The 21,368-nt window shown below is 35.9% G+C and overlaps 5 protein-coding genes and 2 non-coding genes across 11 annotated transcripts; 3 read left to right on the top strand and 4 right to left on the bottom strand.

Moving 5' to 3' along the window:
- Positions 1-390: 390 nt before the first annotated feature.
- Positions 391-4,240, bottom strand: CKL13 (casein kinase like 13). The gene is made up of 14 exons (NM_100324.3): positions 3,510-4,240; positions 3,384-3,424; positions 3,227-3,296; positions 2,980-3,128; positions 2,810-2,905; positions 2,632-2,702; positions 2,495-2,556; positions 2,293-2,356; positions 2,134-2,218; positions 1,881-2,007; positions 1,696-1,781; positions 1,542-1,605; positions 1,149-1,285; positions 391-1,014 (listed from the first exon to the last, which is right to left on the bottom strand). The coding sequence occupies exons 1-14, from the start codon at positions 3,583-3,585 to the stop codon at positions 736-738; spliced, it is 1,407 nt and encodes a 468-aa protein (NP_171939.1). The 5' UTR covers positions 3,586-4,240; the 3' UTR covers positions 391-735.
- Positions 4,241-4,820: 580 nt separating this feature from the next.
- AT1G04430 (S-adenosyl-L-methionine-dependent methyltransferases superfamily protein) lies at positions 4,821-8,444 on the bottom strand. 3 transcript variants are annotated; one of them, NM_100323.7, is made up of 8 exons: positions 8,074-8,444; positions 7,286-7,612; positions 7,039-7,203; positions 6,759-6,941; positions 6,096-6,690; positions 5,864-5,976; positions 5,537-5,757; positions 4,821-5,438 (listed from the first exon to the last, which is right to left on the bottom strand). In NM_100323.7, exons 2-8 carry the CDS (start codon positions 7,538-7,540, stop codon positions 5,099-5,101), a joined length of 1,872 nt encoding a protein of 623 aa, NP_563706.1. In that variant the 5' UTR covers positions 7,541-7,612; positions 8,074-8,444; the 3' UTR covers positions 4,821-5,098. The 3 variants fall into 3 exon arrangements, with proteins under 3 accessions (NP_563706.1, NP_001321096.1, NP_001117225.1); NM_001331478.1 differs by having other exon boundaries at positions 4,905-5,438; positions 7,719-8,097; NM_001123753.2 differs by having other exon boundaries at positions 4,905-5,438; positions 7,763-8,097.
- Positions 8,445-9,510: 1,066 nt separating this feature from the next.
- On the bottom strand, positions 9,511-12,213 carry AT1G04425. Its single transcript, NR_143387.1, has 3 exons — positions 12,123-12,213; positions 10,849-10,961; positions 9,511-9,763 (listed from the first exon to the last, which is right to left on the bottom strand). It is a non-coding gene; the product is annotated as an other RNA (non-coding RNA).
- AT1G08835 lies at positions 9,743-10,872 on the top strand. Of its 2 annotated transcripts, NR_143426.1 has the most exons (2): positions 9,743-10,502; positions 10,559-10,872. It is a non-coding gene; the product is annotated as an uncharacterized misc_RNA (transcript). The 2 variants fall into 2 exon arrangements; NR_143427.1 differs by having other exon boundaries at positions 9,743-10,750.
- A 302-nt stretch (positions 12,214-12,515) lies between the features above and the next one.
- AT1G04420 (NAD(P)-linked oxidoreductase superfamily protein) lies at positions 12,516-14,881 on the bottom strand. Its single transcript, NM_100322.5, has 8 exons — positions 14,542-14,881; positions 14,366-14,461; positions 14,103-14,186; positions 13,827-13,987; positions 13,565-13,682; positions 13,340-13,475; positions 13,079-13,257; positions 12,516-12,940 (listed from the first exon to the last, which is right to left on the bottom strand). Exons 1-8 carry the CDS (start codon positions 14,764-14,766, stop codon positions 12,701-12,703), a joined length of 1,239 nt encoding a protein of 412 aa, NP_171937.1. The 5' UTR covers positions 14,767-14,881; the 3' UTR covers positions 12,516-12,700.
- Positions 14,882-14,941: 60 nt separating this feature from the next.
- c-NAD-MDH1 (Lactate/malate dehydrogenase family protein) lies at positions 14,942-17,405 on the top strand. Its single transcript, NM_100321.3, has 7 exons — positions 14,942-15,175; positions 15,495-15,653; positions 15,760-15,935; positions 16,093-16,370; positions 16,460-16,595; positions 16,688-16,799; positions 16,888-17,405. The coding sequence occupies exons 1-7, from the start codon at positions 15,133-15,135 to the stop codon at positions 16,980-16,982; spliced, it is 999 nt and encodes a 332-aa protein (NP_171936.1). The 5' UTR covers positions 14,942-15,132; the 3' UTR covers positions 16,983-17,405.
- A 298-nt stretch (positions 17,406-17,703) lies between these two features.
- Positions 17,704-20,888, top strand: CRY2 (cryptochrome 2). Of its 2 annotated transcripts, none has more exons than NM_100320.4 (5): positions 17,704-18,213; positions 18,394-18,811; positions 18,916-19,140; positions 19,236-19,948; positions 20,094-20,888. In NM_100320.4, the coding sequence occupies exons 2-5, from the start codon at positions 18,499-18,501 to the stop codon at positions 20,679-20,681; spliced, it is 1,839 nt and encodes a 612-aa protein (NP_171935.1). In that variant the 5' UTR covers positions 17,704-18,213; positions 18,394-18,498; the 3' UTR covers positions 20,682-20,888. The 2 variants fall into 2 exon arrangements, with proteins under 2 accessions (NP_171935.1, NP_849588.1); NM_179257.2 differs by having other exon boundaries at positions 17,966-18,213; positions 18,327-18,811; positions 20,094-20,844.
- The last annotated feature ends 480 nt before the right edge of the window (positions 20,889-21,368 follow it).

The raw sequence follows: 21,368 nt of genomic DNA, 5'->3' as shown, positions 1-21,368 counted from the left end.
CATTACAATGTATAAGACATATCATCAAACTTATTGCAAATGTTGAATATGATTAAACCATTACAATGTATTAGATATATATGTTATCTACTTATTATGATATAGTTAAAATAATATTCTCCTAGTATGTTCTAAATAATTTGTAACAAAACTTCACTAATTTATCTAATAATCAATTGTCATATGTTTCACATATTAAAATGGTTAGTTGTACATGTGACTTTATCCCATAGACAAAGATTTATTTCTATGATTGCTATACTAAGATATAAATTTTAAGAAAATGTTGAAAGTTGACCAAAAAAAATATTAATTAGTTTTGTAATCCACATACATGTAATTACATTATTTTATTAGATTGTAAATTTATTTCAATACAAGAATTAATTTGGATACATAATAAGAAATAATTTAAAAAGTCAGCAAAATTAAAGTATATTTATATATTTTTTATCTGTTAAGAGAAATTAAATTCATTGTAATTGCAAGATTGGCTTGTTTCAAACTCTTTTAGAGTTCAGACACATTATTGATTATGATTGCCATAAAATTATTGGCGCTAGAGAGAATAATATAAATTGAACAACACTGATCTTACGAAGAAAAGCCATGTATAATATATATTTATATCTTTTAACAAATCATGTTTGTTTCTTACTTACCAATAATTTCTGAAACAAAGATGGATAAAAGATGATCCAACTGTGAACCTGGCGGGCGGCAAAATGCAGACAGTCACTTCCTCTTGCTGTTCCCAATACTGAGGAGCTCAAGGCTCTGGAGGGTAATGTCACGAGCGGCTCTCGTTGGTGCAGCTTTTGTGGCTACTGAGGAGGACGAAGGAGCGAACTGGGTCCTCAGAGTTGTAGAAGACCGATCATTGTTTGGGATGAGTCTGCTTAATCGATTCTCTGTGAAATCAGCTGAGGAAGTGGCTCGAACACTTGACCCAGCAATTGCTTTTCTTGACGAACTCAGGTTCCTAGATAAAGAGTTTGGTCTCTCCTGGTTTTGCTGATTCAACCAAAAAAAAGGTACTTTATGTGCAAAATCCCAAAATGCATTCAAAGAATCTAAATTTAGGACAATTTCAGTCTTGGAACTTCCGAGGTTTACCAAAAATAGTGTATCTATTTTGATGTACTAACCGTGTCCTTGGATGCAAGAACATTCTCTGAGGTTCTTGGTCTACTAGACTGATCAGCTTGAACGCCGGTTCCTGAGCCATTTCTTCTGGTGTATGCCTCGAAAACACCTGAGAACCTCTCACGGCTGTCCTGTCCAACTGTATATAATTCAGAGAAAAGTTTGTTAATATCTAAGTTTCCTCTACAAGCGTTAAAGCTGTGTAATAACTACTTGACCAGAACCCGAGCTGAATCATTGATTTTGAGAACGGCATAACAATACATTTTGAACCGGAGAGAAAAGACAGGTTAATTCAGCCGAAAACCAAATCGGGTAAACACAGAATGAGAGCAGTTACAAGGAATAAAAAGTTACTCTACCAATGATTGTAAAGTTTTAAATCTGATGCTTACTTGGAGGCTTTTCCGCTTTGTCGGCAGATGGTACTGGAATATTCATAGCTGGTCTTAAAGTTGGCTAATGGAACAGGAAAAGCGTGAGAAGGTTGATACACTATTCAAAATGATAAGAATTCTGCACATACAGCTAGCTTCAGAATGGACTTACTCTTGGTTTGGAATTCGAGCTGGAACTGGAGCCGAACTGTGGATACCTCAATATTGTCCAATCAAATACATAGTCAAACTGATAACCTGTACATATCAGAATCAAAGCAATTTGTTGATTGTGTATTATGTTAAAAATACTCAAACACAAGCACAGTAGAAAGTTATTTTTGACAAGTTCCCAACCTTCTCGGATAAATAGGTCTCTGAAAAGCCTCTTTAGGTATGAATAATCTGGTTTGTCTTCAAACCGTAGTGAACGCACATAGAGAAAATACGATGTGAACTCAGGTGGAAAGTTTTTACAGAGGACCTGTCAAAGACAATTTTTAAGTACTTCAATTTCAGATCTTTGAATTCAAAAATACTGCCAAAAACATTGCAAGTCAATACTCAATATACCAAAGAAGTTTATATTTATTGGAGCGGGAAACAATACCTCCACTGGTGTTAGTCTTTTCTTTTCACTGATCTTGTCATACTTCTGCTTTTTGGTACCTGCACGAAGGCCTTGCCAAGGAAGGCTGAAACAGAAATTAAGGATCAGGGACAGCTATAATTATAGGAAGAAAATCAAAATACAGATTTATCGATTTACCTTCCTCGAAGAAAATACATAAGCAGATAGCCTAGAGATTCCAGATCATCCCTTCTACTTTGCTCTGTGTAAGAGTTATTATATTACAATATTTATAAAGATACTGATGAAGTGCCAAGTCTCTCAAGAGCATACAAACTGATGGAATGCAAAGAAGACAGTTACCTAGGGAAAATATGAGAAGCGATAAAAAAAGACTCACCAATTCCAAGATGGGTGTTAACACTTGCATATCGAGCTGTTCCAGTAAGGTTCTTGTTTTCCCTAAGAAGAAACACCCCGATTAACAAAGTGAAAGTCATTTAAGATTCTTTCTACATGATGAGACAATGTAAGTACCTGTATGGAATATGCTTGTGTGTTTGAAGATCTCTATACTTCTTGGCAAGCCCATAGTCAATGATGTACACCTGCAAACGAAGAAATGAAGATGTAACCAAAAAAAGAAGAGACACAAATGTATCCTTGTTATCAAAATAGGCAAGGGTCTCAGGCATAAGTCTTATGAAAAAGTCACCTGGTTTGCTTTGCGTCCAAGACCCATCAAAAAGTTATCTGGCTTAATATCACGATGAAGGAAGCCTTTAACATGCATATACTCCACTCTATTTATCTGGAAAATTTGAAACCGAAATGAGTTAGTACATGTAATCAAATAGAACAGCAGAAGAAAGGAAAAGTATTTACCATTTGATCTGCGAGCATTAGAACTGTCTTAAGAGAGAAGGATCGACTGCAATAGTTGAAAAATTCTTCCATACTAGGACCGAGAAGGTCGATCACCATACAGTTGAATTCACCCTCAACACCAAACCATTTGAGGTGAGGAATACCAGCTTCAAATAACACAAATGACATATATACATTAATAAAAGAAGAAGATGGTAAGATTTGAAGTCAAGAAAGAGTGATGAAAACTAAATGCAAAGCCTACTTCCTCCTTGGAGAAGCATATAAAGCTTTGACTCGTAATGAAGCTGAGGATGCCTAGCTCGGAGAGGTTCCTGCGTAAAGAAGCAAATATCGAGTTTCAACACTAAGACAAGTGATCATTAAGACAATAATATGGAGATTTGAGAACTGCAACTTACAAGCTTAACAGCCACTTCTTCTCCAGTTTGTACATTCACTCCTGCATACAAAAACAGATTCAAAGAAAAAAGAGTTAGAAAGAGTAAAGACATTTACCCAAGAGGAATATAAGAAATCAACAATACCTAGGAAAATTTCACCAAATGAGCCACTTCCAAGCTTTCGTCCGAGCTTGAACTTACCACCAACCACACGATCCATTTTTCTATCTCCCAATCCAAATAAGTGTTTTTATTGGTGCTCTAGTAACCTTGATCTCTCTGAAATTACTCTCACCAAGATCGCCAATCGATTCACTAAAATTCGATTGAATAGATATATATATACACACCTAGATCGATTTCTTCTAGCTACGAAATCAACAAACCAAAAAAAAAACTAGAAATTCTAGTAAAAATCCCCAGAATCTCAAATTATCAAAGATGGAAACTTTCGATCGTAGGATGATGAACCCACAAATCGATTTAACAAAAAAAAAACTAAAATACTCTTATTAACTTGACAAACTTAGCTTCTGCTACAACCAAACCGAAACTACCCATTTACAATCAACCATCATCATCATCATCATCGAGATGCAACCAAACAAAGCTTCAGACTTTAGATCACAGAATAATTAGAAATCTCCTTCAAGAAAATGGGATGAAAATTAAAAGGGAAGAGCGAGAAAAATAGAAAACGCGGCGAGAGAAAATTATCGATTGATGGGGAAATCTGATTACGGATTTGATTACGGAAAATTTCACAAAAGTAGAAGAGAGGCTTATCTTGTTGAATTAGACAAAAAGGTCAACAACTACTAATAGTTGCGTACTTATTTGTATAAACTGTGAAGTCTCTTCCCACATGCTAATTTATGTAAATTAAGCTTTACCTTATCTTTTTTTCATTTGGCATTATTATTAGAAGAAAACATCTTAGTCAAGTCACCATATAATAATACAACAACAAATAAAAACAATAGGTCCCATCATTAGTTATATTAAATTCTTGTATAAATTACATATTAAACTTTCGAATTGGATGCCTTTTACTTCTGTACCATCTATATTTTAAAATAGTATATACTATATAGAGAATAATTTGTTTTTCTTACTTTTTGTCGGCATTTATTAAAATTTCACAGTTTTCCCAATTATTCAAAAAAAAAAAAATAGTTAATCAAATAGATAACCACATTTGTAAACATTCTTTAAATGGTCATAGAAATAAATCAATAATATTGATCCTTTTCTCATTTTGAGAACAAACTAATGTCTAAGTTTATTTTTTGTTGAACTAATCAACATCTAAATTGAATTTGTCAATAGTTATCTTCTTCTATTAATTATGAAATTATCCAAAAGTCTATGCTTTTTAAATTTATAATCTGTTTTACTTTTTCTTCAATAATTAAACATATTATGCCGACACCAAAGTTAACATTCTAACCAAACACATTATAGCCAACACATAATACGACATATCCTAAAGAGTTGAAAACGTAAATGCTAAAAAGAGGTAAGACTTAAGATAAGATCAGTCATAATACATAAGAAACATCGAAACAGAAAAATTAAAGAATATTTCAAGAAAGTAAGAAACAATGAATAATTTTAGTATTTTATATAATAATGCTTTATGTCGTACAAATCAACTACAAAAATCAAAATAAAACTATATAAAAACTTTGTGGGATAAAACAATTTCTCTCTCTTTGCTTTTGATATGTTTTTTACTCGCTGTCCCTAAGGCTTTCACTGGTGAGCCAAAGTTTCTTCTGGACAATGAAAACGACATTGTTCTCACCATCTTCACTGTCTTGGTCGAGTTCTGAACTTGTATTTACCTTCTCTGATGCCACAGTCTCCCAATGCAAAGCCTGCAAATACTTCTTGATTGACTCAACAACACTCTGCTTATCTCTGATGATAACGAATCCCGTAGGTCTAAGAATCCGATCCATCTCGATTAGTAGATCCTCTGCACTGCATCCTTTGCTTTTAATGTCTGAAAATATAGACCACGCGTGCAACAGATCGTATGTTCGAGGATATGTAGAGAAAGCCTCACACCTAAATTAAAACCGGAAACAAAAAAAAAGAATGGTGAAAATATGAACTAGTGTGACAAGTGAGAGAATGTTTTCGATTTTCAGGTTTCGGGTGTGTACCAGTTATGATTTGTTCCGATTAAACCACGGTCGTAGATCAGTTTTAGAGTGTTGGGACCGTCGGGAGAGACAACGTTCATCACCCACACATCTTTGTCTTTAAGAGCAGCTGCGAAAGAACCCATGTGAGCTTTCATGTCCATTATGTTCCTCACAGTGTTTGATTTGACTTTCGATGACATCAGATTCCAGTAACTGTCCACTTGTTGTTTCCAAAGTTCCTGTAAACAAAGAAGATAAGCAAAGCAATGTGCTTTTTCAATAAATCTGTGGAAGAATGATGATTAAGTAAGATCAATGGTTGCGAAAAGATGGCAGTTATAGTACCGTGTCCTTCTCAAACATGTCGGTTGAATAACCGAAATCCGCAAGACGGGGAGGAGAAGAAGTCAACCTAGCTGGCCAAGGAGCTAACCCACTTCCCTTGGTTTTATGGTCATCTGTATTTAAAAAAAACAAAGCATGACTGTGACATATGGCATACAAAACAAAAGATCTGGTCCTAATTCCTCAAAACTCAAAATAACCAACGGAACAGAAAAAAGAAGCAAATACTTACGCTTGGAGTAAGGAGTGATGCAAGCTTCCATTGAAACACCCGCAACCGCATCAGGATCAGCATCTGAGCGACAGAGAGGAGGCTGTGTCCCGGGCTCTCTCTCCAAGTAACAGTCATTACTCAACGGTTTCTGCCAAACCACAGTTTGGTTTCTTTTAACGGCAATTCTCCAACACATTCTTTCAACAAGAGCACTCATCTCCTTCCAGATTTTCAAATTCTCTTCATCTTGTGCGTAAGCTTCAGGAGACGAATACGCGAAATAACCTCCCGGTCTTAGTACCCGATCGAGCTCAAGAAGAAGAAGTCCGTCTCTTTGAAGCCAATCAATCCTACATCGAGAACAATGAGCAAACTCGAATGATCTGCTCGGGTAAGGAAGCCTTTTGGTACCTAAAACACCAAGATAAGCAGGGATTCCTCTTTCTAACGCAAACTGGATTTGGTTCTGATGAACATCATTAGGGGCTAGTGACATTGTCATTATATCAGACGCGAGAAGGTAAGCTCCAAAACTCGCAACTCCGCATCCGACATCAAGAACCGTTCTTAATCTCCCTTCGTCATTCAATACATCGTTCGAAAAGTTAAGCATCTGCAAAGTCAAAAAATCATTAGAGACAAGTTATCACTAGAAATAAAAAGTGAGCAAAAGACTCTTACATTTGCGATCGATGCAATGTATTTATCAGCACCGTAATGGAAATGAGTGCCTCCACCGGGAAAAGAAATTTTCTCGCCTTTCTCAACCATCCAGTTCTGATCAGACTTCTCTTTTGCAAGGTGAGTGTGAGGTATGTTTGCTTTCCACACTTCATCTCTACTCTTAGGCCACTTAATAGGAACCTAAACGCAAATCAATACAAAGAACAAAACAATATCAAGACAATGTAACCAGGAACCAATCACAAATCAAAGCAAAACAAGAAAGCAAATATAGCACCTTGTATCCAGATGGTGGAGGAATCAAACAATTAAACCGTCTTTCGGGAGGAGGACAATGCCGTTCATAATGTTCCATTAAAGAGAGATCAAGCTTCAACCTCATTTGGTAGATGAAATTCCTATCTAAGCAAGGGATGATTTCCGAGTGCCGGTCATCACAAACCTTAACATTTAAACCATAAGTTAGCTAACATTATTAACATATCTCAACCAGTTACCAGACCTGAGAATCTGATCAAACTTACAGGAAAACTTTTGGCGACAACAAGACTGTCTTCTGCATTAGCCACAGAATCATCCTGTTTGGTATCACCATTATCATCATCTCCACTCAAATAAGACGATCCGAGTTTTCTCAAAGATCTTCCATATTCCAATGCTGATGCACCTTGGCTAGAGGAACCATAGTACATAAACAAGAAACAGACGAATAGAGCCACGACACAGACCGAAGCAATAAGCCGCTTCTTTAGGCCTCCATCAGATCTCCCTCTCATCATCCAACCTTACTATCCTCCCAAAAGAGCTCTTCAGAGTCTTGATAACAAAATGCTCTTTCCAAGAAAGAGTTTCTGCAGAAATCAAGAACAGAACACTTATAAAGAATATGACTTTAAGCATAGAGTTTGGTAAAAAGCCACTGGCACTTAAAATAAACAGAACATGATAAATTCAGACTTGGTAGAGTCAGATCCGTGTTTATTGGGTCAGAAACCACTCACTCTTGATTCAGAACCCAAGTTAAGTGTAAACCAAGTAAGTAACACAAGTGTTATAAAAATGGCCACCGACAATTATTTTTTTTGTCAAAGATTGGATCTTTATGCAATTAAATAGAAAGTAGTAGTAGATCTGAGAGTAGAGTTTCCATTTTATCGGGAGAGCTTTTAATGAAAAGTCTCACTCAATTTCCCAGGAAAAGTAAAAAAACCGCTCATTGATTAACGAATATCTCAGAGAATGAGAAGGAAGCAAAATACGAATCTCAACGAATGAAAATCGCAGAAGAAAGGAAAAAAGATTGAAAACTCACCGACCAAAGGAGAAGAGTGACAACCACTGTGCACTGAGAGAGATCCGAGAATGGGAGAGAGTGAATGAAGTTTGTGTATTCTTCTTTTTGGCTTTAAAGTAACGATTTTTCTTTTTGGGCATAAAAGTGAATAAATAAAAATCGAAACTTTAGAGATTCAGATCTCCATCTCCACAAGTAAGGAAGGAATGAGACCTTTTTTCACTGGCGAAATGTTTATTCCTATAATTGGAAGATAAGTACATTGTTTTCGTTGTAAAGGTCTCTTTCCATGTCCACACTGTCGACTTGCTGTTAAATCTTTTTGTTTCCCTTATTTTTATTTGTCTAGTAATTAATATTTGGAGCAAAGATATACATATAGATTGTTACAACTTACAAATATTTTATTAGATTTTTCATGATCTTTGTATTTAGATTTCCACTTAATGCGTTTTCAATTCCACCATTAACAACAACCCCCACATGGTGTTTATCTTTCTTTTTTTTTGTATATCAAATTAATTTCTTGCAACTTATTTTAGATTTGCTATGAAAAATAGTGACGAGAAAAAATTACAGTTGCCTAATGGGAGAAGTCAGTGTCACTGCCCATCAACACGGAATAAAATCCGTGAACGCGTTTTTATTCATTGTGTCGGTCGGTTTAATGACTTCAAATCGGTGATTTACTTCATTAACCATGCAACTTGTACTTATTCAGTTTATTGATTAGTTTTTAATTAATATCGTTCGTTCGACACACTCGTGAAAACTGAAAGGTGGATGACCGACGAGATCTAGATCTGACCATTAAATTGTGTTCTCCTCCGTTCCTATATAGTATTTTGTATAATTAGAATAATTTTCCATGCGAATACACTGTTTGGTTAAAAGAAAAATATATTTTGTTTTTAAAGTTACAAAAAAGTTTGTTGACTTTAAAATAAAGTTTACATCAATTTTTTTTGACAAAGACAGTGATAAGTTCAAATAAAATCTGTTGATTTTTAAAGACAGTGATTTTAAAAAAAAAGTTTCTTGATTTTAAAATAAAGTTTGTTAACGTGTTAGTTCAATTCTAAAACTAACATAGTTTTCTTGTTTTGGGTTTTTGTTTATTACTCATTCTATTTCATTTTATCTAATGTTTCTAGGTTTGGACACATAAATTATTTGCTATAAATTTTTCTATCTTAAAATATTATTAATTTTATCTATGTAAAATAGTTCAACTAATGAACAACATAATTCAAAGAGTGAAATATTGAAGTTGCGTCAAAAATTACAAAGAATACAAAAACGGAAAAAGATCAAGCTAAATTGGCTGGTAAGTTAATAACGGTCTAAAACGTGTATTAGGGTCCTACTCTATTTTGAAGCTCATCAGCCATATATAAGGGTCGAGAGTTGTAACCTAAAACACAAGAAATCGAATTTATTGAAAGGTTTCTTAACAAAAATCTACAGAAAGACAGGCCATAACATAACAAAACAGTAAAGGAGGAGAACGAAAGTCTACAACGGAAATGAAAGAAGAAACAACGACATTACATATTTACTTCAAAGTGTTTCTAAAAATAGCTTCCCTTTTTCGACCCTTCACTTTCTTTCGACGGAGGTGTTACGACTGGAGTGCTACGATTTGGAGTGAATTTTGACTGCTTGAACGCATGCTCCCATTTCGACTACATTGAGCAAAGCGCTTCGACTGATAATCAAATGAAATGATTTAAAAGTGGTACGACAATAGTATTTTGACGAATGTGTTTATTGTTTGCAGTTGCAACTTGTTATTACGATTAAGGTGTTTATTTTCTTTGCTACAGTTACGATCTTAATGCTGAAATGTACTTCAGTTAAAATGTTTCGACTTGTGTTTTGACTAAAATGTTCGGACTAATTTGTTTGACTACTTGAGTTTAAATCACTCGTGTTTTGATTAAAGTGGTCGGACTAATAATTTGTTGCCTTATTAAGTACTATAACATGTTATGAAAGTGGACTTGGAAGTGACTAGCGTTACATTTCTTCCAAAGGGTGTTTATCATATTTCTAAGCCTTCCACTAAGTTTCGTTTAGTAGGAAAATAATGTTTTCCCCTAAATGAATATTGATTTTGTGTTTACCAAGTGGTACGATTAGGTATTCAAATGTTACGAGTAAAAAGAATAAGTGCCTGAGTTAAAAAAATTTTAAATGTGTCGCCCCTAAATGGATATTGACTAAGTGTTTACTAAGTGGTTCGACTAATTGTTAACTAAAGTGAATTTGTTCAATTGATTTAGTGTAAATTGTAAAGTGCGTTTTTAGACGCAAGGTAATGACTAATTGTTACTAAAGTGATTTGGTTGAATATATATAGTGTTTTACCAAGTATGTTTTTCTTAGGCGTGAGTTCTTTATGACTAAGTGTTTTTTTTTTTTGGCGTGTGACTAAGTGTTTTTAGGCGTGTGTCTATGACTAAGTGTTTTTAGGCGTGTGACTATGACTAAGTATTTTTAGGCGTGTGACTATGACTAAGTGCTTCGGTTTATTTTTGACAAAGAGTTAAAGTTGTGCCTAAGAAGAGTGTTTTTTATTTATTTGGCCTTTTTGATGATACGTGTTTCGACAAAATATTTTAAATTTTTAACTAACATGCTTAGAGTGTGGGTTTTATATACACTAACATGTTCAAATAAGTGTTTAAAAGTGTCAAGTTTTTCGACTAAAAAGAGATTCCTTTCGACTAAAAAGAGATTCAAAACTATTGTTGATACTAGTGGTTCCTAGGAAAGCATTGAAAAATTTACCTCAATTGCTGATCATGTTTTGGACTGTTGCTCTAAGTAGTGGAAATTGTTGTTGGCTTGAAAGCTCTCTCCACCTCGACAGATTCCTTTTTATCGCCTCCTTAACAGTATTCCTTGGAAGAAAAAAAGTATTTTGATTAATAACATTATCAAGCCTATATAATCAAAGCAAAATTATGAGACTCATAGTATAAAACATTGCGCCGTGATTAATTAGCATTGCAATCCAGAAGTTCTAAGCTAGAAATAGCAACAAGAATATAATAGTATAGAATTAAAGTCAACATAGGTCAAAACAAAGCACTAATCGAGCCAGTAGAAGTAATCCGAGCGAATAAAATCCCAAACAATACGGCAAGAAACTGGAAATTAAACTAGATAGAGCACACTTATCTAAAGATATGGACGCAGTCGTGAATTTAAAACTCTTAATCATATATATGAAAGAAGGCTAACTCTCTCCCACAACTTGACATATCAGCACATGAGAGCTTGCCACCTAGACTTCATAAAATAAGTAATACATAATTAGTAATTAATTCAACATAACAATTAAAATAGGAGGATATAATTAATGAGAACTTGAACCATCACTTTTTTTACATTTTTAATTCAATATATATTTTTTTTAATTTTGAGATCCACTTAAGTGGCTAAAGTGATGATAAAATCCAAACATGTTACACATATTTCTTGCCTAAAAATTAGACGATTATTATGAAAAAAAATAAATGAATATGCAGATTAAATATATATAAGCTTTTCGAGATTTATGCTAAGAAAACAAGTAATTTGAAAGATGTTTGAAAAACTATCCTTATAACTAATACGTAAAATATAAGATTATGACAAGAACTTAACTAAACTTTCTAAGAATATCAAGTTGAATATGCTTAGATTGAATATGCAGAGACATGGTTAATAAAGACATGTTATATTTTTAGTGTAAGAAATAAATTTTCTAAAATTTCACCGTCTCATAATCTATACATATAACAAAAAAACAAGGATATATAAATTCAAAAAAAAAACTGAGAATCTAAAACAACAATAAAAAACAACTCAAGTACATTCGTTTTTCAGATGAACTAATATAGTTGGACTTTTCAAAAACAATTCTAAATCATATTTATGTTTCAATACCGATGCATTTAACTTTACTTTATATAAACAGATATTATATAAAATAATTTGTAAATAGTAATACGTAAACCCGCACTACGTGCGGGTACTCATCTAGTTAAAATAAAAACGTGTATAAAAGTAACTCTCACCTTATGATTTGCTGCGTTTTGCCGCCGGATCTGATGAAGAAAGAGAGAGGGACAAGAAGAGACGAGAGTTTTTAAAGTTTCCATTTACATCTTTTGGATTATGTTTTTAACGATATCGGAGGCTGTGTGTATTACTATATATAGAGAAGCTTTCTTTACCGTTGAGAAAAAGTAGTAACGGATAGTTTCTGAATTTTGAAGTAAGTTACCGTTTCTAAGTTACCGTTCCCGTTCTGACATCTCAACGGTTAAATCACAGTTACCTTGTCCGCAACACGTGTTACAATTAAAAAAGTTTTATTCTTGCTGGGCTGTCGAGACCGGCCCAAACCCATCAATTTGTTTTTTAATTTTTACATGTCCGATATGAGGCTTAAAGGATAAACTGGATTTGATTTAAGGTCCATTATATAGATCAATAAAAGCGTTCAAACGTTATGCGCAACTGTGGTACGTCATTACATGGGAGTTCTGTATATCCGTCATATCAAAACAACTGTAAGAAAGCAAATCAAGCTATATATAACTTATGGACTTTCACCGTGAGCTCACAAACTCATGAGAAACCTTCTTTTCTTTCAAACGAAAGAAGGGTCTTTGAACCTCTTGAAAACGGCGTCAATGTCTGCCATAACTTCCTGCGAAAACGGCCGCTCCGTCATCAGAAAAGCATCAATGTCTTCTTTAAGTTGTTTTACCGATGTGGCCCCGATGATCGTGCTCGTCACAAAGGGCCTGTCACGTACAAACCCGAGTGCTAACTCAACCGGAGTTAAACCGTACTTCTTCGCCACCTCAACGTATTGTATGGTTGCTTCCTGAAATCAGAACAAAGATAAAATTGACCTCAAAACACTTTTACGAATATGGCTTTACAACTAGATTCGAGCTAATACTGTTTCTTAAATTGTTTTACGACATAAGAAGAAGTAAGCATAGTTGGATCAAGAAGAAACCTTGGCTAGTGATCCCTTGTAACGTTCCATATATCCTGGGAAAAGATTCAGCCTTGCATTTTTTGTAGCTTCTTGGTCTGTAGCCAAGTATTTCCCAGACAACGAGCCGCCTCCAAGAGGGGAATAAGCAAGCAAGCCAACATTGCAATTTTTTGGGTGGCATACTTCTACCAGATCAACTGTGGTTTTAACCCAAAACAAAAGAGTTTAGAACATGCTCCTCCGACACACTTGCTCTCAAGGTATTCTAGAAAGATTTACCTTCATACCGACATCTAACTAGCAAGCTGTAACCATTCTGGATGCTCACAATCTTTGGTAGTCCTTCGAGTTTTGCTGTGTTAACAAACTCCGTCACTCCGTATGAAGTTTCATTCGAGACACCGATATAGCGAACCTGTTGCAGAATTCGAGGAACACTTCAAAACTCTGTGTTTGAGGTTATATAACTCAATATAACATCTGATTTTTAAGGAGTAGCACTACCTTTCCTTCAACTATGAGATCCTGAAAGGCTCTTAGTTGCTCAGCGAATGGCACACTAGGTCTCCATTTCGACGTTTCATAGTAAAAATCACCGAAGAGTGGTACGTATCGATCTGGCCTGGACTGAAAAAAAGATCAGTGTCATGATTTTCTGACATTTGATGATGAAAAACGAAATATTTTGCGCATGAAATAGAAAGACACTTGCTCAAACAATGTAGAATATGAGTTAAGACATAAAGCAAAAATAAGGCGATGTTACCAGTGTATTTGAAGCAAGTCAATGTAATCAGTTCCAAGGCGCTTAAGACTTTTCTCAACACTTTCTTTGATATTAGCAGCATCTACACGCAGAATCTCACCACTGTCCCTTATGTAAGCTGACCTTTCTGAGTACCCACATACTTTAGTTGCCAAAACTATCTGTATACAGAAACAATGAACATCAATATCAATTTTTATAACTTCGATTAGGTTTTGCTGATATCATATACATTCGTGACCAATATGCATCCAAAGTATGATAAATGGTTGATACCTTGTCACGTTGCTGAGACTTCAACCAGCTACTGATATAAAGATCCGTTTTACCTTGCGTCTCCTTCTTCATCGGTATGGGATACTGGAAATAAACAATGATACTTGAAAATTTACCACAGACTAAGCAGATTCCAGAAAGCTAAACACAACAGTGCTAAATTCACCAGAATTATATATAAAGTATAAAACATTCACATAAACACTTGCAATCAAATTCACCAGGCAAGAAGAGAAAGATGAACAATGAAGATAAAAACTCACAGCTTCAGCAGTGTCAATGCAATTGATGCCCTCTTCAATTGCATAACTCAGCATCTCATGAGATTCTTTCTCAGTATTTTGCTCCCCAAATGTCATCTGAAATTCCAAATTTCATCAAAACTTCAAAATTGAACAATGGACTACAATTGCAGGAGATAAAGAGAGATTGTTCTTACAGTGCCCATAGTAACTTCGCTGATGTTGAGATCGGAATCTCCTAATTTCCTATACTCCATAGCATTCTTCGTCGACGCTTTCGCCGAAACTCTCAATATTCTCCTCCGAGCATTCGGCGATAGAGTAACACGGCGGCGCGTGAATGCCAAACGAAAGACTCCTCGAATGTTACTGCTGCTGACCACCGGAGTGACCGTTGAGTAGGTGACGTAAGATGACGCCATACCGGAGGTTGTCGTGGACGTGGTTCTTCTCGCCTTATCGCCACCATTATCTACTGTTTTGATTCACGTATTTGAATACTCTGGGCTAAACGATTTGGGCCTAATGTAAGAGGCCCATTAGAGTCAAAAATATATATTGAATAATATCTTGTTTTCCTAATATGATAGGTCTAATCTCAGATTTCGATTTATTTCTTCGAGATAATATGATTATATTAGATGACGTGGCGGTACATCCTTCGATATCTTCGATAAATACGCAAGAGTGAGCTTCACGGTCAGACAAAAGCTGACTCTACGCTCTCTCAAAAGTCGAATATCCCAAATTCGATCCGTTTTCCGGCGATAATCTCCGATCTAGATCCGATGGCGAAAGAACCAGTTCGTGTGCTCGTTACTGGAGCTGCAGGTATAACTTTCATCTATATCCGATTAGATCGTGTAACTTCTAGATCTCTGGCTAGTGAATCGCTTGCTGAATCTAGTCAGATCTCTGCATAGTATCTGGTTGTTCCATAGATCAATGAAATATAGGTCAACTCTTGTTCCGTTGGATTCAACGCTGACCAACGATTGATTGAGTTGGTCGCATATCTAATTTTAGTAAAAGTTATTTCATGGATCGAACTCTGATTTAGAAACCGTTGTTTATATAGTTGGATAGAGTTTAAGTTGTGACTTTAGATCTCCTCAGCTACTGAAAGTAACTATTGATTGTGATTATGCAGGACAAATCGGATATGCTCTTGTACCTATGATTGCAAGGGGTATCATGCTTGGTGCTGACCAACCTGTTATCCTCCACATGTTGGATATTCCTCCAGCTGCTGAAGCTTTGAACGGTGTTAAGATGGAGTTGATCGATGCTGCTTTCCCTCTTCTTAAAGGTAGTTAAGGGTTTTGTTTTGCTGTGGATATTTGCATTCCGTGTCATAAGTTGTTTTGTATAAGTGGGAAAGGAGAAGATGAATATTTGATGTGTATTATTATCAGGTGTTGTTGCTACAACTGATGCCGTTGAGGGATGTACTGGAGTCAATGTTGCTGTTATGGTTGGTGGTTTCCCGAGGAAAGAAGGTATGGAGAGGAAGGATGTGATGTCCAAGAATGTTTCCATCTACAAGTCTCAGGCTGCTGCCTTGGAGAAGCATGCCGCTCCTAACTGCAAGGTGATACGATCTGTTTGCTTTTTAAGTTAAATGAAGCCACTGCATCCAATCTTCTCTGTTCATTGGAGTGTAACAGATGCTTTGTGTTCTCTATTGGGTTCTAGTTTACGACTCTCTTGCTCACACATTCGCTCTCGTTTTGTCTTTTTTTTTTCAGGTTCTTGTTGTGGCCAACCCGGCAAACACCAACGCATTGATCCTCAAGGAATTTGCACCATCAATCCCTGAAAAGAACATCTCTTGTTTGACAAGGCTTGACCACAACAGGGCTTTGGGACAGATCTCTGAGAGGTTGAGCGTGCCAGTGTCTGATGTTAAGAACGTGATCATCTGGGGAAACCACTCATCCTCACAGTACCCAGATGTCAACCATGCTAAAGTGCAGACCTCGTCTGGAGAGAAGCCTGTCCGTGAGCTCGTCAAGGACGATGCATGGTATGTATAACATGCCATAGAACTTAAGACCCTTTCTCTTCTCTGGAAGCAAAATCTAGTTTCACTTAAATATATTGCTCATTCTGTAGGTTGGACGGAGAATTTATCTCTACAGTTCAACAACGTGGAGCTGCAATCATCAAGGCGAGGAAGTTGTCTAGTGCGCTCTCTGCTGCTAGCTCTGCTTGTGACCACATCCGTGACTGGGTCCTTGGAACTCCAGAGGTTCATAATAAAACTCTTCCCCGTTATTTGCAGTGCTGTTTTTTTGTAACAGTTAATCTAATATGAGTTCTTTCTTTGATTCAAATTGTCAGGGTACGTTCGTTTCCATGGGAGTATACTCCGATGGCTCTTACAGCGTTCCATCAGGACTTATCTACTCCTTCCCTGTAACTTGTCGCAATGGAGACTGGAGTATTGTCCAAGGTAAATATGACGCACTTACAAACTCAAATGCTCATCAATTATGAAATCCTAGATTCTGCAGACCCTAATGTGTATTTTGTTTGGTTAGGCCTTCCGATTGATGAAGTATCAAGGAAGAAGATGGATTTGACTGCAGAGGAGCTCAAGGAAGAGAAGGACTTGGCGTACTCATGCCTCTCTTAAACCCTTCTGGAGCAAAATTTTCATCTATAAGGTGTGAGATCAGTTAAAGCCTTTCAGGGCTTTGTCCGAATAAGAAGTGTGTTTGAAAGATCTCCAAACACTGTTTTATAACCTCTTTGGTCTCTTTGATGAGTATTGTCCCTGGTCTGTTTCTAAACCAGGATATCGTTTTTTTCAATGTGTCTGATTTGGTTTACCCATGAAAAGAAGAAAATTGGCAGTTGCATGGTTATCTTTTGCGATTATTTTTTTCTGCTTTAGCAATTAGCCCAAAATTGATGAGCTCTTCGATAATGGGTTTGTGCAATTGTGATTTGTGAGGAATGGTGTTATTGTGTTGCAATTGCAAAAAGAAATGCTACTCTTGCAGATTCATACCAAAACCAAATCACTAGATTAAACTGAAATTCTAATGTGGATTATTTTAATTTTACTTCTATTTTTCTTCACCCAAATATTTTATAACCAAACACCAAGTTGACACCAAAATATACATCCAAAAAACTTAGATTGCTTCTATTTTACGACTATCCGAAATCGAATCATAAACCGTAGGCAATGGTCCATTAATAAGGGGTATACGAGGATTCAAAGTTTGAGAGAACTTTTTTATCTTTACCTTTTTCCTTTTGTAAAGTAAAAGCAGTGGATTTTGATTATAGATTCTACTTGGTAATGACTAATGAGAATCAAGTTCTCACCTTTAAGCCATATAGACTTTAGATATTTAATGGATTCTACAAAAGTGGGCATGACCAGAATCGAGTTCATGAACCACCGTCCTCGGCCCCAACGTTAAAAAACTTTTTTCTCTAGCATAAGAAGATAAGAGTATCTTCACTGCGCTTTAGGCCCACTCAACATTCAAACAAAATTCGATCTCTTATAAAAAAATATCTCACAAGAGAAAGTTCGTACATGATCCCGATAAAATCGTAGATGAGCAAATCAAAGATGAGATGTCGGTAAAAAAAACGCTATTATAAGAACACACGCCACTAGTTGTGGATAAAGTTGTCTACTTTTGTCTCGTTGTGATTATTATATTGCACAATTATTAACATTCATACTCTCATATGGGTATTGTTTTTGGTCTCCGTTAGATCTCAAATCTTTAACTTTGCATACCCAAAATAGGAAGAAAGAAGAGTCAAGTCACTAAAATAACTTTCACAGTCTTTGATTCGAAGATCTTTGTCGCCGAGAGATATCCACTCTGATTTGAGTTCTGGTAAAAAGTTTCCAGCTTTTGATTTTTGTTTCTCTCAATTGAATTTCTCTTGCTTGCTCTGTTTAAAAGGATTAGGATTAAATCGAATCTCTCTCTGTTATGTTTTTTTGTAGATTATTTTGGATTTTAGGACTCAAAGATTACAGATTTCTTATCAATCATTCTCTGTTATTGTTATAGAACTATTCTCTGGAGGAGGTTGAGGTCTGAAATCATGGAACAACTTGGTTAGAGTGTGGAATTTTAGCTGATTTGATCTTTGATTCATCTGTGATCATAATAACTATGAAGATGGACAAAAAGACTATAGTTTGGTTTAGAAGAGACCTAAGGATTGAGGATAATCCTGCATTAGCAGCAGCTGCTCACGAAGGATCTGTTTTTCCTGTCTTCATTTGGTGTCCTGAAGAAGAAGGACAGTTTTATCCTGGAAGAGCTTCAAGATGGTGGATGAAACAATCACTTGCTCACTTATCTCAATCCTTGAAGGCTCTTGGATCTGACCTCACTTTAATCAAAACCCACAACACGATTTCAGCGATCTTGGATTGTATCCGCGTTACCGGTGCTACAAAAGTCGTCTTTAACCACCTCTATGGTATATACTCTTTCATCTCTTATTCAAAGGATATATATTCTTATTAAGTTAGTGTAGTCTAAGTGCAACTGAGGTTGATGCGATCACGTTTTTCTTTGTTGTAGATCCTGTTTCGTTAGTTCGGGACCATACCGTAAAGGAGAAGCTGGTGGAACGTGGGATCTCTGTGCAAAGCTACAATGGAGATCTATTGTATGAACCGTGGGAGATATACTGCGAAAAGGGCAAACCTTTTACGAGTTTCAATTCTTACTGGAAGAAATGCTTAGATATGTCGATTGAATCCGTTATGCTTCCTCCTCCTTGGCGGTTGATGCCAATAACTGCAGGTAAAACCTTAAAGAGTATTACTTAAAAGCTAAAACGTTTTTGATTTCTTCAGGACATAAGCGGTAGTAAAAGTTTATGGCTTTTTCTTTGTTAGCGGCTGAAGCGATTTGGGCGTGTTCGATTGAAGAACTAGGGCTGGAGAATGAGGCCGAGAAACCGAGCAATGCGTTGTTAACTAGAGCTTGGTCTCCAGGATGGAGCAATGCTGATAAGTTACTAAATGAGTTCATCGAGAAGCAGTTGATAGATTATGCAAAGAACAGCAAGAAAGTTGTTGGGAATTCTACTTCACTACTTTCTCCGTATCTCCATTTCGGGGAAATAAGCGTCAGACACGTTTTCCAGTGTGCCCGGATGAAACAAATTATATGGGCAAGAGATAAGAACAGTGAAGGAGAAGAAAGTGCAGATCTTTTTCTTAGGGGAATCGGTTTAAGAGAGTATTCTCGGTATATATGTTTCAACTTCCCGTTTACTCACGAGCAATCGTTGTTGAGTCATCTTCGGTTTTTCCCTTGGGATGCTGATGTTGATAAGTTCAAGGCCTGGAGACAAGGCAGGACCGGTTATCCGTTGGTGGATGCCGGAATGAGAGAGCTTTGGGCTACCGGATGGATGCATAACAGAATAAGAGTGATTGTTTCAAGCTTTGCTGTGAAGTTTCTTCTCCTTCCATGGAAATGGGGAATGAAGTATTTCTGGGATACACTTTTGGATGCTGATTTGGAATGTGACATCCTTGGCTGGCAGTATATCTCTGGGAGTATCCCCGATGGCCACGAGCTTGATCGCTTGGACAATCCCGCGGTAAACTACAAAACTTGTCTTATAGTTTAGAATTCAAAGCTTAATACCAGTTTTTGCTATGCATTCGTTTTTTATTTTATTTTTCAGCTTATTTGGTTTGGTTGATTTAGTTCTGAAGTCTATGAAAACTCTGTTTTTATTTCAGTTACAAGGCGCCAAATATGACCCAGAAGGTGAGTACATAAGGCAATGGCTTCCCGAGCTTGCGAGATTGCCAACTGAATGGATCCATCATCCATGGGACGCTCCTTTAACCGTACTCAAAGCTTCTGGTGTGGAACTCGGAACAAACTATGCGAAACCCATTGTAGACATCGACACAGCTCGTGAGCTACTAGCTAAAGCTATTTCAAGAACCCGTGAAGCACAGATCATGATCGGAGCAGCACCTGATGAGATTGTAGCAGATAGCTTCGAGGCCTTAGGGGCTAATACCATTAAAGAACCTGGTCTTTGCCCATCTGTGTCTTCTAATGACCAACAAGTACCTTCGGCTGTTCGTTACAACGGGTCAAAGAGAGTGAAACCTGAGGAAGAAGAAGAGAGAGACATGAAGAAATCTAGGGGATTCGATGAAAGGGAGTTGTTTTCGACTGCTGAATCTTCTTCTTCTTCGAGTGTGTTTTTCGTTTCGCAGTCTTGCTCGTTGGCATCAGAAGGGAAGAATCTGGAAGGTATTCAAGATTCATCTGATCAGATTACTACAAGTTTGGGAAAAAATGGTTGCAAATGATCAAAATAATGTGCTGTTATAAAGCCTAACATGTAGATGTGTGAATGTGTCTTTTAACTCTTTGTTTCCTTTTGGTTATACTCAAAAGGATATGATTGCATAAACATATAATGCTGATATTATTTCAATTGGCTATGAATAAAATATACATATTTGTTTAGTCTTTGAATTTGTTTCATCTGAGTTGTTTAGTTTGAGGAAAAAGATAACGGCCAATTTATATTTCTTTATAAAGAAAAGAAAGGAAATCTCGATACACGACGTTTTTATATGAAACAAATGCAGTTGGAAATAAAAGTAACAAATCATTGGTCTAAAAACCCCAATGAAAAATAGTAACTAAATGACTGAATACTACGGTAAGATTTTTTTAATTTCTATAAAAATATAAGATTTTTTTTGATGATTAAAATATTTTTTTATAATCAATTACAAATAATTATCATATCTTGAAAACAACAAGAATTTTTTTGATATAATAAAAATATTAAATTAAATTACAAAAATAAACGATACTAGAATTATATTTCATTGAAATTTCTTATATATATATATAGCTGATATTTTAATACAATTATTAATTTATGATATTGATGGGACTATATGTTTACATAGGATTTTCAAAAAAAAAATATTTTATTAATTTATCGATTTGTATCGCTTTTTACACTAGTCCCAAATACTGAA

This window comes from Arabidopsis thaliana (assembly GCF_000001735.4).
Source record: "Arabidopsis thaliana chromosome 1 sequence".
In the NCBI taxonomy this organism is placed as follows: Eukaryota; Viridiplantae; Streptophyta; class Magnoliopsida; order Brassicales; family Brassicaceae; genus Arabidopsis; species Arabidopsis thaliana.
Note: the sequence above shows the minus strand (reverse complement) of the source record. Positions and strands in the feature narration are given on the sequence as shown.

What these genes read in the sequence shown, in the direction of transcription:
- CRY2 (NM_100320.4), top strand. Translation starts at nt 18,499, where the DNA reads ATGAAGATGGACAAAAAGACTATAGTTTGGTTTAGAAGAGACCTAAGG. An exon ending in CGTCTTTAACCACCTCTATG is followed by an intron (nt 18,812 to 18,915) that starts GTATATACTCTT and finishes TCTTTGTTGTAG; the next exon opens with ATCCTGTTTCGTTAGTTCGG. An exon ending in ATCGCTTGGACAATCCCGCG is followed by an intron (nt 19,949 to 20,093) that starts GTAAACTACAAA and finishes TTTTTATTTCAG; the next exon opens with TTACAAGGCGCCAAATATGA.
- c-NAD-MDH1 (NM_100321.3), top strand. Translation starts at nt 15,133, where the DNA reads ATGGCGAAAGAACCAGTTCGTGTGCTCGTTACTGGAGCTGCAG. An exon ending in CTCGTCAAGGACGATGCATG is followed by an intron (nt 16,371 to 16,459) that starts GTATGTATAACA and finishes CTCATTCTGTAG; the next exon opens with GTTGGACGGAGAATTTATCT. An exon ending in AGACTGGAGTATTGTCCAAG is followed by an intron (nt 16,800 to 16,887) that starts GTAAATATGACG and finishes TTGTTTGGTTAG; the next exon opens with GCCTTCCGATTGATGAAGTA.
- AT1G04420 (NM_100322.5), bottom strand. Translation starts at nt 14,766, where the DNA reads ATGGCGTCATCTTACGTCACCTACTCAACGGTCACTCCGGTGGTCAGC. An exon ending in AGTTAGATGTCGGTATGAAG is followed by an intron (nt 13,258 to 13,339) that starts GTAAATCTTTCT and finishes TTAAAACCACAG; the next exon opens with TTGATCTGGTAGAAGTATGC. An exon ending in ACAAGGGATCACTAGCCAAG is followed by an intron (nt 12,941 to 13,078) that starts GTTTCTTCTTGA and finishes TTCTGATTTCAG; the next exon opens with GAAGCAACCATACAATACGT.
- AT1G04430 (NM_100323.7), bottom strand. Translation starts at nt 7,540, where the DNA reads ATGATGAGAGGGAGATCTGATGGAGGCCTAAAGAAGCGGCTTATTGCT. An exon ending in CTCCACCATCTGGATACAAG is followed by an intron (nt 6,942 to 7,038) that starts GTGCTATATTTG and finishes ATTTGCGTTTAG; the next exon opens with GTTCCTATTAAGTGGCCTAA. An exon ending in ACATGTTTGAGAAGGACACG is followed by an intron (nt 5,758 to 5,863) that starts GTACTATAACTG and finishes CTTTGTTTACAG; the next exon opens with GAACTTTGGAAACAACAAGT.
- CKL13 (NM_100324.3), bottom strand. Translation starts at nt 3,585, where the DNA reads ATGGATCGTGTGGTTGGTGGTAAGTTCAAGCTCGGACGAAAGCTTGGA. An exon ending in TATGCTTCTCCAAGGAGGAA is followed by an intron (nt 3,129 to 3,226) that starts GTAGGCTTTGCA and finishes TGTTATTTGAAG; the next exon opens with CTGGTATTCCTCACCTCAAA. An exon ending in GCTCGAATTCCAAACCAAGA is followed by an intron (nt 1,606 to 1,695) that starts GTAAGTCCATTC and finishes CTGTTCCATTAG; the next exon opens with CCAACTTTAAGACCAGCTAT.